Below are 14,021 nucleotides of genomic sequence, written 5' to 3'. Positions count from 1 at the left end.
ATTATACAGTGCAAATTTACCCAAAGTTTTCACTTTATCGAGTACTCTAGTGAGTGCCGTATGCAGACGTTCATATTAATTTGAAAACCATGTCTCAGTTAGTTCAATAATTATATAAGTGACTTTCTGCATACATCAGCAACATCGCAGCAGAGTACTCATCAATGCATTGCTGTAATGTGGTCTGACGTATGCTCACACTTCTTCCTCCTGCAGTAAACCCAGGCCTCAGACAGTGAAGGGAGACTGCCCGGGTAGTATAGTCAGTCGTTGTCAGGTCTGTATGAAGCAGTGGCAGCGACCCTAAGTGCTAAAGAACTGATGGGGAATGAACTGGAGATGCACCTCCCACTATCAGCCACTGTAGGGCGACAAAGAGACTGATTAATTCTTGCATTTCAATCATGGTGCTTCCTGGGAGACCAAAATGATGTCTCAATTCTTACAAGTGCTGATCCTCGTTTCCATGTTTCCTCCCCTCCAGTCCTGTCCTCGCCTCACTTTGATGTTTTCAGCAAGGGAAGGACAGAAGGAGAGCGCACAAGGAAACTAGGAAATACTATTGAGATGCCTCTGCTCAATCTGACGTTTTGTTCTCAGTTTAACGGTTTGTCTGTATTTTGTTTGTATTGTTAAACCACTGGACTGTTTTATGGTAGATGGTCAGTGTGATCCAGAGCTAGATTCAGTCAGTTCAGCATTAAGCCGTGATATCCGACAACTGCTTAGCATAATCATGCGATGACGGAGGTGTAACTGCGTTGGAGCCGATGGTACTATCAAATTAATATTTTTGATAGCTCCAAAAGTTAATACGTTGTCACGTGTGTTAGCAAAGCAGAGGTCCTGGGTTTGAGCCTCTGTGTGAGACAAATCAGGAGGAAGTGGTTTTCGCTAATCAAGCAGTGTGATGTCCGTAGCAGTGGTGGCGTGACCCAGATGCACAGTTGGGCTTAGGTCGACAGCTGGGGTCACTCTCTTTCTAGCGAGTTTAGAAGGGGTGAGTGTAACAGAGTTTATATATATATATATATATATATAGTTGAAGTTGGAAGTTTACATGCACTTAGGTTGGAGTCATTAAAACTTGTTTTTCAACCACTCCAAATTCCTTGTTAACAAACTATAGTTTTGGCAAGTCGGTTAGGACATCTACTTTCTGCATGACACAAGTCATTTTTCCAACAATTGTTTACAGACAGGTTATTTCACTTATAACTCACTGTATCACAATTCCAGTGGGTCAGAAGTTTACATACACTAAGTTGACTGTGCCTTTAAATAGCTTGGAAAATTCCAGAAAATTATGTCATGGCTTTAGAAGCTTCTGATAGGCTAATTGACATAATTTGAGTCAATTGGAGGTGTACCTGTGGATGTATTTCAAGGCCTACCTTCAAACTCAGTGCCTCTTTGCTTGACATCATGGGAAAATCAAAAGAAATCAGCCAAGACCTCAGAAAAAGAATTGTAGACCTCCACAAGTCTGGTTCATCCTTGGGAGCAATTTCCAAATGCCTGAAGGTACCACGTTCATCAGTACAGACAATAGTACACAAGTATAAACACCATGGGACCACGCAGCCGTCATAGCGCTCAGGAAGGAGACGCGTTCTGTCTCCTAGAGATGAACATACTTTGGTGCGAAAAGTGCAAATTAATCCCAGAACAACAGCAAAGGACCTTGTGGAGATTCTGGAGGAAACAAGTACAAAGGTATCTTTATCCACAGTAAAACGAGTTCTATATCGACATAAACTGAAAGGCCGCTCAGCAAGGAAGAAGCCACTGCTCCAAAACCGCCATAAAAAGCCAGACTACGGTTTGCAATTGCACATGGGGACAAAGATCGTACTTTTTGGAGAAATGTCCTCAGGTCTGATTAAACAAAAATAGCAGGATGAATTCTTAAGTGTTTAGGGCTATATTATCTGCTCAGATTCAGCAAAATGCTTCAAAACTCATTGGACGGCGCTTCACAGTGTAGATGGACAATGACCCGAAGCATACTGCAAAAGCAACCCAATACTTTTTTAAGTCAAAGAAGTGGAATGTTCTGCAATGGCCAAGTCAATCACCTGACCTGAATCCAACTGAGTATGCATGTCACTTGCTGAAGGCAAAACGCCCCAAGAACAAGCAGGAACTGGGGTAAAGGCCTGGCAGAGCATCACCACGGAAGAAACACAGCATCTGGTGATGTCTATGGGTTCCAGACTTAGGCAGTCATTGACTGCAAAGGATTTGCAACCAAGTATTAAAACTCACAATTTCATTTATGATTGTTTGTCCAATTACTTTTGAGCCCCTAAAATTGGGGGGCTATGTATAAAAATAGTTGTAATTCCTACAAGGTTCATACAATAATTTTGACAAAACCCTTAAACTAAAGATGAAAGCCTACACTTAAAGCACATCTTGATTGTTTCCCTTCAAATCCATTGAGGTGGCGTACAGAGCCAAAATGATGCAAAATATGTCACTGTCCAAATACTAAATATATACCTGGCTGTATATAAATAATGACACTCAAATCATTAAACAAAATAATAAGGATTTATATCAGCCTAATCAAGGTCTGGATTCACACATTCCACTGTTTGAACTTGTAATGGCATGGGATTTTTACTAATGCGACTTGTTGTATAAAGCTGGGAGCAGCTTGTGGATTTGACAGCTCCGATGCAATTACACCACCGACACCTCCCTAAACAAAACAAATGATATGCTATGCAGTTGTTGAATATTGTGGGTTAACGCTGAACTGATTGAATCTAGGCCCCAGTCTTTTTGATACATTTGAATGGAAAGTTAACTGCCTGACAAAGTTCCTGACTGCCTGATGGCTCTTGTTGGATGCTATGTAACAAGAAGGAGGAATTCTGTCTTCACACAAAAGTCAAAAATAATACTAAATGTATTGTGCAAAAGTAAAATATGCACACACCAAAAACCCAGATCTAAAATAAGGCAACATTCATGGTGCAAAAGTGAAACATGCTTTTAAAAAGAGTGTTCATCTGTTGCACCTTTCACTCTTTCACATTTAGTCAAATAAAATATGAATTTCCCTCTGAATCCAGAGATGTTTTGCAGTGTGCATAGCCTCTCCTTCTTCTTACTGCTACTACTGCTCCATTACCTACAGCATGCTGACTGAACACATTTTGCCTGGGCAGAAACAACTTTTTCTCATTACTGGATACACATTTGAATGAAAAGTTAAGATTGAATTCCACCACTTTTAAACCTCATTATCTCCAGCACCATACCATATGTGCAAACGACACGTTTTACGGTCTGTAGTAAAAAGATAAGAAGAAAAGGTCCTAAGAAAGTGCCACATGATGATGTCATCAACAGTAAAAAGTAATAATGGTGTTGTAAATAATGAATACAAGTTTAAAAAGTGGTGGAATTCCACTTTAACTGTCTGGCCAGTTACCTGATGGCCTGTTTGTTTGTTGAATGTTATGTTGTCCCTTGGGTGCTCTGAGTATGCTAGCAATCTGGTAGAAGATTGGTACCTTACCCCCAAAGCTAATCTTAACCATTAGGGGGATGGAAGAAGATGATCAGTCAGTTACAGATCAGCCGTTAAGGCCAGACAGCTGAACTAGGATCAGTTTTGATATCAGAAATTGAGTTTTGAGGGAAAAGCATTATCATTTCACTTAAAGCCAGCGAGTATAATGCCATGTCATAAAAATATATGATACTCTAACAATATCTTAGTAGCATCTCAGTGATCCTGAGTTATTAACAATATTTTTGAGTCACAAAGAAAGATTGAACAGATTTATCTGTATAAAAGATTGAGAGCCAATACATGCTTATAACAAGTCATAATGCATTATACCGACTTAAGTAAAATATTACCAAAAAAGCATTTAGCGATGAAACGTGTCGCTCATATCACTAGATCTGATTTCATTAGAAGGTCTTAGTAACTTTATCTTACATTTCTAAACACTGTAGTTGGTTGAATACTGCTGTATACCCACAATGGACATAGAGCAATTATGTTGTAATAATCACTTTGTCAGGGAGATATTGAATAATATGATTAAGAATTTGTTAACATGCTCTCAACTTGGCCGTTTAAAAAGTGTAGTATTTATATGGAGAGATACAGTTATCATAATTTCACTGTCCATTGGCGTGTTGCATAAACTTCAATTTTGACTCTTTCTATGTATTCTTTCCAATGGAACCATGGCCACTGTGTTGATCACATTTAATACCAAAGTGAGTAGGCTATACGTTTCCCTTTTATCTGTACAATAATATCACCTTGGTTTCCTTATAGCTTTTCATTGTTGTGCCTTGCCTCCAGCCTTTTAACTGACATAGTGTACCAAGTGCTTCCTTGCTTTTCAAACAAAATATTGTACTGTACTTGACACAAACAAAAGCTATTCAGAGAAATACCCAGAAAAGTGTTGTCTTAATGAATTAGTGGATAATGTTGCACTTTTTTGTATAACCTATGTACTTCATTAACATTGTGTTCCGATGCTCATTTCTGTGTGGTGAATGTTGTCAGCCTTGAGTTGAATGGTTTTCTGTTCCAGGAGGTGCTAAATTAACGCAAAGGTAAAGGAATTACTTAACTTTCTGCCATACTACTGTGTATAACATCTACTGTATCATCTTAAATTATCTCAGCCAGAAGCATAGGGGTATGATAACTTAAACTGCCATGTATAACTGCCCATGGAAATTAACTCAAAGGTCGCTCTTGTTATTCTGTATTGCAAGCAGAAGCCACATGTATTAAACAAATAAGGGTCTGAAGCATTGCATGCCCAATGTTTTTCCCTCAATGGTTCTAATGAACTGAAACAGTTCAGAATGGAATCTGTCTGGGTTCATCACACCTGTCTGTGTGTTTATGTGCATGCTTGCGTGCTGTGGTGGAAATTATTTCTGCATAGCACCAGCGACATGTGAAAGACAAGCCTGACTTCTCCCCTCTCTGGGTACCAGGTGACTGAGCCCCAGCTGAGGGAGGAAGTGCAACTGCCAACATCAGAGTCCAAAAGGATACATTCTAATAACAAGCATATCATATAAGCATATTATGCAGATAAGACATCTTAATTATCTATGTTACCTATGTTACATAACTAATTCTGATTATTCCGCCACAGTGCGATTGTGTGTGTGTGTGTGTGCGTGCATGTGCGTCCAATGCAAATGTGCTGTGCCATTGAAATGCTGCAACCCATAAATGTAATTTACATGTCCTTTTAACAAGCCTCAAGCTCTGCTATACCATTAATCATACAGTTGTACAGTTAATCTGTAATTTCCAAGCGCAATAGTGTAGTTGTAACACAGTTAGAGAAATGTAAGTAGGCATGACAATATTTAATTGTAACAAATGAGTGTTAATTTTTCCCTGCTAGTTTATATTGTTGACATTCAAATAGTTTTTATGAAGAAGTATACTATTGTGTTTTTATCCTGATCAAAATTGCATTAATGTCGTCCACCAGCTGCAATTAAGCCTGGGGATGAGGGTTCAAATTGCATTGACAACATCCGGCAAAGCTTATTGTTGTTTATGTCTGTAATCCATGGCCACAGGGGAGCAGTGAAGAGCTACAGTAAAATGTAACACAGTAGTAAGATCTACAGTATGATGCAGCCTTTTGTGCAAATAAGCAGATATTTCAGCATAAACTGAAATAACTCTTATAGAAAAATATGTATCCAATTTATTAGATTGAGTCTGTGATATCAAACATTTGGTTTTATTCCAAGACATTCCATGTAATGCTGTCTGAGGGATATCAGACAGACAGCACTCAGTCTATTATTCCTTTCAGAATAGGCTTTTACAAATATGTAAATCACACTTCAACAAAATACATATCCACAATATTGTATGCAAGTGCAACGGTATGGTTTATACAATTTTTACCTCCTAATTCTTGGAAACTGTGTTAACCATTGCAAACTAAATAATAATGTTGATATTGTATGTAAACAAAGCCTAATCAGTTGATCCCACTGATCCCACAATGGCAATATGTGTTGGTAATTAACCCACCAAAAATCTGTTAGAGGAATCTTTTGTTTGGCAGTCTTCCGTGATGTCATCACTTAAGTTCAATATTTTAAACTTAAGTGATGACTCCTGTTTCCTGTTTATAAAGGCTTTTATGAAGCAGACATTTTTTGGTTGTATTTGACTAAGATTAGCCGTGTGTGCTAAATCCATATTGGCTAACTGTTTTATTGTCGCACCTCCATATTAAATCAATACGTTTCAGAGGAGCTGCCTTTGTGATGAAAAGAAAGCAGCCAGTGTTTCTAAGGGGTTTACAACACTGCATTCCATCATCGCCGGGCAGCCCCCCCACGCCCTGACAGGCCACTTGTCACTCAACCCAGGAAGCAGAGTGATGAGCTGAGAGGGCGAGCTCTTTATAAGAGCCCCACAGAACCCCCATCAACAGAACCAGGCCTGCTCCATACCGACTGATCCAGATCCAGCATAGCCCGGTCCAGCTCAGCTCGTCTCACCGCGTCTCATCCCTGCAAACAAAACCCAGCTCTGTTGGAGATGAAGGTCTGCCGAATCCACTGTGCCCTGGCCCTGCTGGGTTTGGCCCTGGCCATTTGCAGCCAAGGAGCTGCCTCGCAGCCCGACCTGGACCTCCGCAGCCGCAGACTCCTTCAGAGGGCTCGTGCCGCTGGCATTGCCACACAGGTAAGCAGCCTACGGCACTGGCACACACCACAGGCGGCTGGTGGCACCTTAATTGGGGAGAACGGGCTCATAGTAATGTCTGCAATGGCATTAATGGAACGGTAACAAACACATTGTTTCCATGTGTTTGATACCATTCCATTCACTCCCCTCAGCAGCCTCCTGTGGCACACACATACCAAACAAAGAGGGCTTAGAAGAAGGAGGAGGTCCATACAGGAATAAACAGGACAGTTACGTTATTGCGATCACAGGATTACACTATTCAAGTGAGGTGAGGTGAGAAGCCAATGGCATGTTCACGCAGATAGCATGCACTGCTTGTGTCATGACACAAAAAAATGTGTACTGTAGGGTACAACTCACACAACTATTCAGGAACACCACTAATGACACTATGAGAACATGAGAATGTGTCATTAGTAAAACAGGTACAGCATAGTCCACACTGACTAACATACACTGCCCTTTGCTTCACAGTGGAACAGACTTACACACCTACCCACAATGGAATTCGATTAAACAGTCTGTGCTCAGGTTATGACATACTCAGACACATACTATACACATACTAGGGCATAGACTCACTACAGCTGACAGGTCTGGGGTACCTCTTTAATCTGGCAACAATAGTAACAGCAGTGACTACTGCTGGCAAATTCAAATCTGGACCTCAAATCAGTTCCACTGTTGATTTTCATTATTTCTCTCTAAACAAGGACTGATTTAGACCTGGGACACAAGGTGGGTGCAATTAATTATCAGGTTGAACAGAAAACCAGCAGTACTCAGGACCTCCAGGCTCAGATTTGATTACTCCTGGACTACAAGTAATAACTTCAGTTGTCATGCCAAAATATGAAAGTATGAACGGGGTCTGATATTTATATACAGTAGAAGTGCTGTTTTAGTTATATACCGTTATTGTATACAGAACTCCCATCCCATAAGTATTTTCTCTCATTCTTGTGTTGAAGACATGATTTGGAACGGTTTGTTTAAGGTCATTGTTGGTAGACAGAGTCAACACACTCTCTAGTAGGACCCACTAGGCATAAACTGGGTGAATCAACTTTGTTTCAATGTAATTTGTCAATGTCTTGTGATGTGGAATCTACATGGGAAAATACATTGGATTTAAAAAAAGTCAACGCAAACTGTTGTTTTGAGGGTGATATTTCAACCACAGGATTATGTCATCATGGTAACCAAATTTCAACATAGACACACCTTGTATAAAATATGTTGAATTTGTACCTTTAAAACAACATCAACATTATATCCACTATCAGAAGAAAAAAAAACAGGTTGGGCAACATTTCCTCCTGGAGAATGTATTTATCTACAGCTATCTTTTGGTCTCCCATCCAGGGTTTTAACCAAGCCCAGCCCTGCTTAGTGATGATATTTGTCATACAATTACCAATGTGCTATCGTGAGAATGTTTGTTGAAAGATCTCTACATAAAAACGAAATAGATTCACTGTTGCTATCGAAGACATTCCAAAGGGTAGGTTTAACAGAGCAAATGAAATGTGACCATACTTTATCACTCATATCATTAATAATGCTAGTTAGGCTTATATAGCATTTGAAAAGTAATCAACAGTTATTGTTTCAATTCAACGTAGAATTCAACTTAAAATAGACAATACAATAGGCCTAGGGGTTCAAGCTCTGGTTGATTTCAAATGTAATGCTATTTAGTGATATTGATTTGTTTGGTTGCCAAAACAACCAAATATCAACATTTGAAGGAGAGGTATCTTCTGCTTGCATAGTTTCATTTGTGCCATGCACATCAATATTAAATAATAGGACTATATCAAATGAAATGTTATTTAAAGTGCATTTAAAGTTTGATTTGATTTACTCATATTCTTTAAGTTAGATTTTTGGTTGAGATGGAGATGTGAATCCAACATATCAATTATTAATTTGTAGACAAACTGGAATGAAAGCCATACTAAGTCAGTGGCACCGGTGGAACTATCCAAGCAGAATATGCATCTCCTTCAAATGTTGATATTTGGTTGTGTTGACAACCAAACACAATTCAATATCACTTTTGAAATACAATAGACAGCCTATTAACTTGTCGACAAGTTAACAAATTATATGTTGAATTTACGTCTCCAATTTGAAGAATTTGATTAAACCAGTGGCTCAGATCTCCTTTAAATTGTATTTTGTTGCATTGTCAATCAAACACAATTCAGTATTACATTTATAATACAGTGAATAGCCTAAAGTTAAGCCTATCTTACAAACTAATGTAACATTTAACCTTAACATGAGTAAAACATCCATGGCCACATTTAGAGGTTACTGTAGCTATAAATATCTAGGTAATCATATAAAGCATGCATGTTCAAGATAGCATGCATAGGTCTTCGCAGGTCTGTGGAGATTTTGCTCAAAAAATTGCTATAATATTCTGCGCAGAATCTAGAACGGCATTGATCACTTACTTGCACCATGTACTTTTAATGTAATCTCAACTGCAATCCAGGTAATTTGGTTCTGGTATTAGATGAAGCACAGTGATACATTCATCTGATGTATAAATAAACAACATTTCTGACATTGTATTCCCATTTGAACTTTGCTGCGCTTTTAAATGGTTGAAAGAGCAGTTAGACTCTTAGGTGACAACTAAACCAAAAGCCAGACATAGTTTTTCCATTTTCCAAATTCAAATGGAAAAACAATGTCTGGCTTTTGGTTTAGTTGTCACCTAAGAGTCTATAACTGCTCTTTCAACCATAGTGTTAATGCATTGGAAATTCAACACATTTTGGGCTTTGAGTGAGTGAATATAGGTTGTAATCTCATTGATCACCGTCTCAATTACCCAATTATCCAAGTTGAAATTGTGTCGTGTGCCCAGTAGGGAGTTAGTTTGTGTCTCTTAATTAATTCTGTGTCATATACACATCCATCTGCATAGAAGACACTGTGAAAATGCAGTTGTTACACGTAATAGGGGTAGACACCGATAGACACCGATACATCCAATAGACACCAATATTTCTCAAGAAGGAGATTTCCATCATTTCCTCCTATGATTGACAATCACGTCTGTCTGAGTGCCACTTTCTCATACTAATGACTCACTAGTTAAGGTCATTGACAGCTCACCCAGACAGTGCATATTGCAGCACCTCATTTAGAAAGCTTCTCATTTTACAAACCAAATGTTTTCTACCGAACATGAAAAAGTCACTGGAACTGTTTGTATGCTGTTGTGTGTTTTTGTACACACAACAGTTATCTGTTCTTAATTATCTGTTGATGGAAAACAAATCTTTCTCCTCCTATCTCTGTCCCCATCCACCCCTCCATTTTCTAGTCAATCAGTTGGCTGGATCAGAGTGTGCTACAGCAACGCTTTCGTTCTCTGTGCAGATAGGGCTGATTCCGACTTAGGAATATAAGCCTGAATAAATGTAATTCAACCGCTGAACCCCCCCCCCCCCCACTTGCTGGCCAACAAATGTTTAGTATATTTATCTTCAGCCATCCCTTAAATACGGTGTACCTTTAATGATAATTTTGTTGACAGACTCAATAGAATACATTGATAGAACGGGTTTAGAATCTATGCATCTTCGTCTCAGTTTCAGCACCAACTGGTAGATAAAAAAAATACTCTTTAGGGTTAGGAAAGTATGTCAAAATCATTATTTTTTTTTTAAATTGTAGAAGAAATGATTTGTAGAGCCTTTACGCACAAAATATGTAGATTAATAAAAAATACAGTGGTTTGATTCATCCTGAAAGTTGTCATATTTAAATTTATGAAATATTGGAAGGTGGAAAAAAGCATACAATAGGGGTTGAACAATAGTTATATAAATCTACCCTAATTCTCACCAATCATGGAACTGTATGACAACGGTCCAGTCGTCGTTAAATGTGCGCCAGGCTCCAGGTTTAACCTGCTACATGTGGTCTGAGTTCCATAATGATTCAAATAAGCTGCATGTCTCAAATTATTGCACAACGTTAGCCTAATATGATCCACTAATGCTTGCAACCCTCAGGAACAACTTACATGGCCATAACAGAGGAAAGAAAAGTAAACGGAATGGAATGATACAAAATGTAAGCTACAAATTGAAGAAAAACTAACGCTAAAGTGACAGTTATAAATGTATGTGGGTATTACTGATGGTGGCTCCCAATAGCAGCTAATATTTAACATGATACAAATTGTAAAATAAATCAGAGAAAAGCCTGGGCAATGGCTATAATTAAAACAATCTAAAGCGCATACATAAACTTGGCAGGTTCAGCCCTACAGAAGCCAATAGCTTGGGTGCCCCAATTTCATTCATGCAAATTGTAAGGGCAAACAATTACAATTTTGAATAATCACAAAACTATTTAAAGCCTATTTCACTGTGGAAAAGGGGCCAAGTCATGTTATGATTTTAACTTTGCTTCCATATGGCTGGTTTCACATTCGTCCCCAGGGATCTTAAGGAACAATCATCTTAAACAATTGCTATGTGTATGTACAATTCCCTTTTCCAGACAGATTACTCATTTACCTAGCTCTTATCAATAGTTCTTATCCATTTATAAATTATAGTGCATGGAGAATACTGTTATTTCTATCTGAAAAAAGTAACTAGATGCTCAACCTTATTCATGGTTTCCTTATCTGTAGATACACCTCCACCACACCTTCTTTTCTTAGATCTCCACTCCGAATGAATAGCAGGTGAATATCATGCTATTCTCATGCTTAAATTCAAGGTCAGAATACGCACATAGAGAAAAGTGCATAAAAACCAGCGCTTAACTGAGGTCGGAATCGGGGCCATAATGAGACATGAAAACTAACACTGACTGCCTTAATGTGGAGGTGATTACATTTGTGTGTGTCTGTGTGTGTTTGTGCACACACACGAGATTGCTTGTGTGTGAGTGTATGACGTGTAGGTTTGTGTTTACTGTTGTTGATATTGGCTTGTGCCGATGTGTATATGTGTGTGTTTATATTCTCCCAAAGTATGTGTGTCTTTCCTGCATGTAGGAGTGGAGTAAGCGAGCGGTGGAAGACATTCTATCCCAACTGTCCTGGCCTGAGGCCCAGGAAAGTGAGGTGTCCCCAGCGGGAGCCAAAGAGGACCTGCGTGTGGAGCTGGAGCGCTCAGTGGGCAACCCCAACAACCTGCCCCCCCGCGAGCGCAAAGCTGGCTGCAAGAACTTCTACTGGAAGGGCTTCACTTCCTGCTGAGGGAAGAAAAAACCGACCACCTTATGACACGATGCTGCCAATCACGTCACACCGCCAACTTACACCTGACTAATGCAGCCAATCAACAGTTAGCTGTGCCCGATGACGGTTCTTGAAATCAACAGAATGATGTACCTGTCTAATTTGTGAAATAAAGATAAAATAAAATAATTTAATTTCAGTGGGTCAGTTCTTTGATAAACTCTTATTTGTATTACCAAAGAAAAGTTTCCGTTGACATGCCCTTTATTAATTTATGCATGGATTACATCTAGTACTGGCTGATGTAACACACTGACAAATACAGTCACACTCACACTGGCACTAGGCTAGTGAGTGGCCAATCCTTAAAAAGGGCTTTAGTATTTGATATACCCCTACTTGAGGTTGAACAAAAGACAACCATGTTTTTTCACATCTTTAGCGTCTCCCATTTTTTAAATGGATGGTTGTAAAAAAAAATGTTTTACTGCAAAAGTGGTTAAATTGATAGATATTTTGTCACACCCCCTAAACTCAAAACATGCAGGGGGGGGGGGGGGGGGGCACATAAGCTCATGTAACTCTATATTACAAGCTCTGATTTTGCTAAAATGTGGAATAAAAGTAGTCAGTTGTCTACACTACATACACAAATAAACAGCATTAGGATATCTTAATGCATCTTGGAAATACACTATATACAGTACCTGTAAACACAGAGATACAATAGGTGAAAATATAAACTATGAATATTTATGATGAATGTAAGTTTTACTTTTTAGTAGGGGATTAATAGACACTTTCCAAGTAAACATTTCTCTCATTTAGTGCTGTATGGTGCTAAACGTGTATGTTGTGGCTACTGTAATCTAATCGTCAAAGGAAAACAAGTGGACTAAGAGAGTGGAAACTATCATTTTATATGTTCCACCTCTTGCAGTTACGTTAGGGGCCCCCCTAGATTTGACTACAAATCCATTATGGCGTCCAAAATCCAATATGGCAGCCACAATACCATTAAATTGTCGTTTAATCACCTGTATATGTTTTAAATGAGACATCGCTCAAATTTGTGTACTGTACTTAATACTATTTTTCTGGAACTCAGCTATGTTGGTAATCTAATAGGCCTGCCAGAATTATACTCAAACACTATTGCCTGGATATAGAAAAGGCAGCAGTGTCAAGAGTCAGTGTGCAGCAGGTGGGACGGAGTCAGGCGCAGGACACCGAGAATGAGTAATAAAGGTCTTTACTCAATAAAACAACAAAATATTCCACGTAGGGAAACAAACTCAGCTCACAAACATACGCGACAGCTGAACATGGAACAAACACGCACAAAACCAATGGGGAAACCAGAGGGTTAAATAGGGAACAATAATTAAGAAATGGAAAACAGGTATGTACAATGAAGACAAAACAAATGGAAAAAGAAAACGTGGATCGGTGGCAACTAGAAAACCAGTGATGATGACCGCCGAACGCCACCCGAGCAAGGAGAGGGACCAACTTCGGCGGAAGTCATGACAAGCAGAAGTACTCCAAGTCACAAGCCTCTGAGGATTTTTTTATAAGCATGGCCTTTTTTTGATTTAAGCAATAAGGCCCGAGGAGGTGTGGTATATGTCCAATATATCATGGCTAAGGGCTGTTCTTCAACTCAACGCAACGCGGAGTGCCTGGATACAGCCCTCAGCTGTGGTATATTGGCCATATACCACAAACCCCCGAGCTGCCGTATTTCTATTAGAAACTGGTTACTTACGTAACTAGAGCAGTAAAAATAAATGCTTTGTCATACAAGTGGTTAGCCAATTAACATTCAGAGCTCAAACCACCCAGTTTATATAGTTTATTCCATGGCGTACTTGTTGAATACTTGTTTCCTATTGGCTTGTAGGGCATGGAGCATCCATTATTTCGCTATAACGCACGGTATATTTGCACGGTAGAATTCAATGACTGTAGTTCATTCTTACATGTTCTATGTTTGAGCTGCTTTTAAAAGCAAAAGTGGAATTGAAAACATTTTTGGCATTGTTGAATTGGTTAGCTAAACTAGCAGGA

At 39.0% G+C, this 14,021-nt stretch overlaps 2 protein-coding genes across 2 annotated transcripts in view; both read left to right on the top strand.

The window, feature by feature from the left end:
- Positions 1-4,797, top strand: part of col4a3 (collagen, type IV, alpha 3) — a 148,924-nt gene extending 144,127 nt beyond the window's left edge. Inside the window, exon 52 of the mRNA XM_014213415.3 lies at positions 217-4,797. Within this exon, the coding sequence (XP_014068890.2) occupies positions 217-307 (91 nt within the window). The 3' untranslated portion in view covers positions 308-4,797. The remainder of the gene's footprint in view (positions 1-216) is intronic.
- Positions 4,798-4,949: 152 nt separating this feature from the next.
- On the top strand, positions 4,950-12,140 carry sst1.2 (somatostatin 1, tandem duplicate 2). Its single transcript, XM_014213413.3, has 2 exons — positions 4,950-6,721; positions 11,766-12,140. Exons 1-2 carry the CDS (start codon positions 6,575-6,577, stop codon positions 11,967-11,969), a joined length of 351 nt encoding a protein of 116 aa, XP_014068888.1. The 5' UTR covers positions 4,950-6,574; the 3' UTR covers positions 11,970-12,140.
- The last annotated feature ends 1,881 nt before the right edge of the window (positions 12,141-14,021 follow it).

Source organism: Salmo salar, chromosome 09 (assembly GCF_965601325.2).
Source record: "Salmo salar chromosome 09, fSalSal1, whole genome shotgun sequence".
NCBI classification, from domain to species: domain Eukaryota; kingdom Metazoa; phylum Chordata; class Actinopteri; order Salmoniformes; family Salmonidae; genus Salmo; species Salmo salar.
Note: the sequence above shows the minus strand (reverse complement) of the source record. Positions and strands in the feature narration are given on the sequence as shown.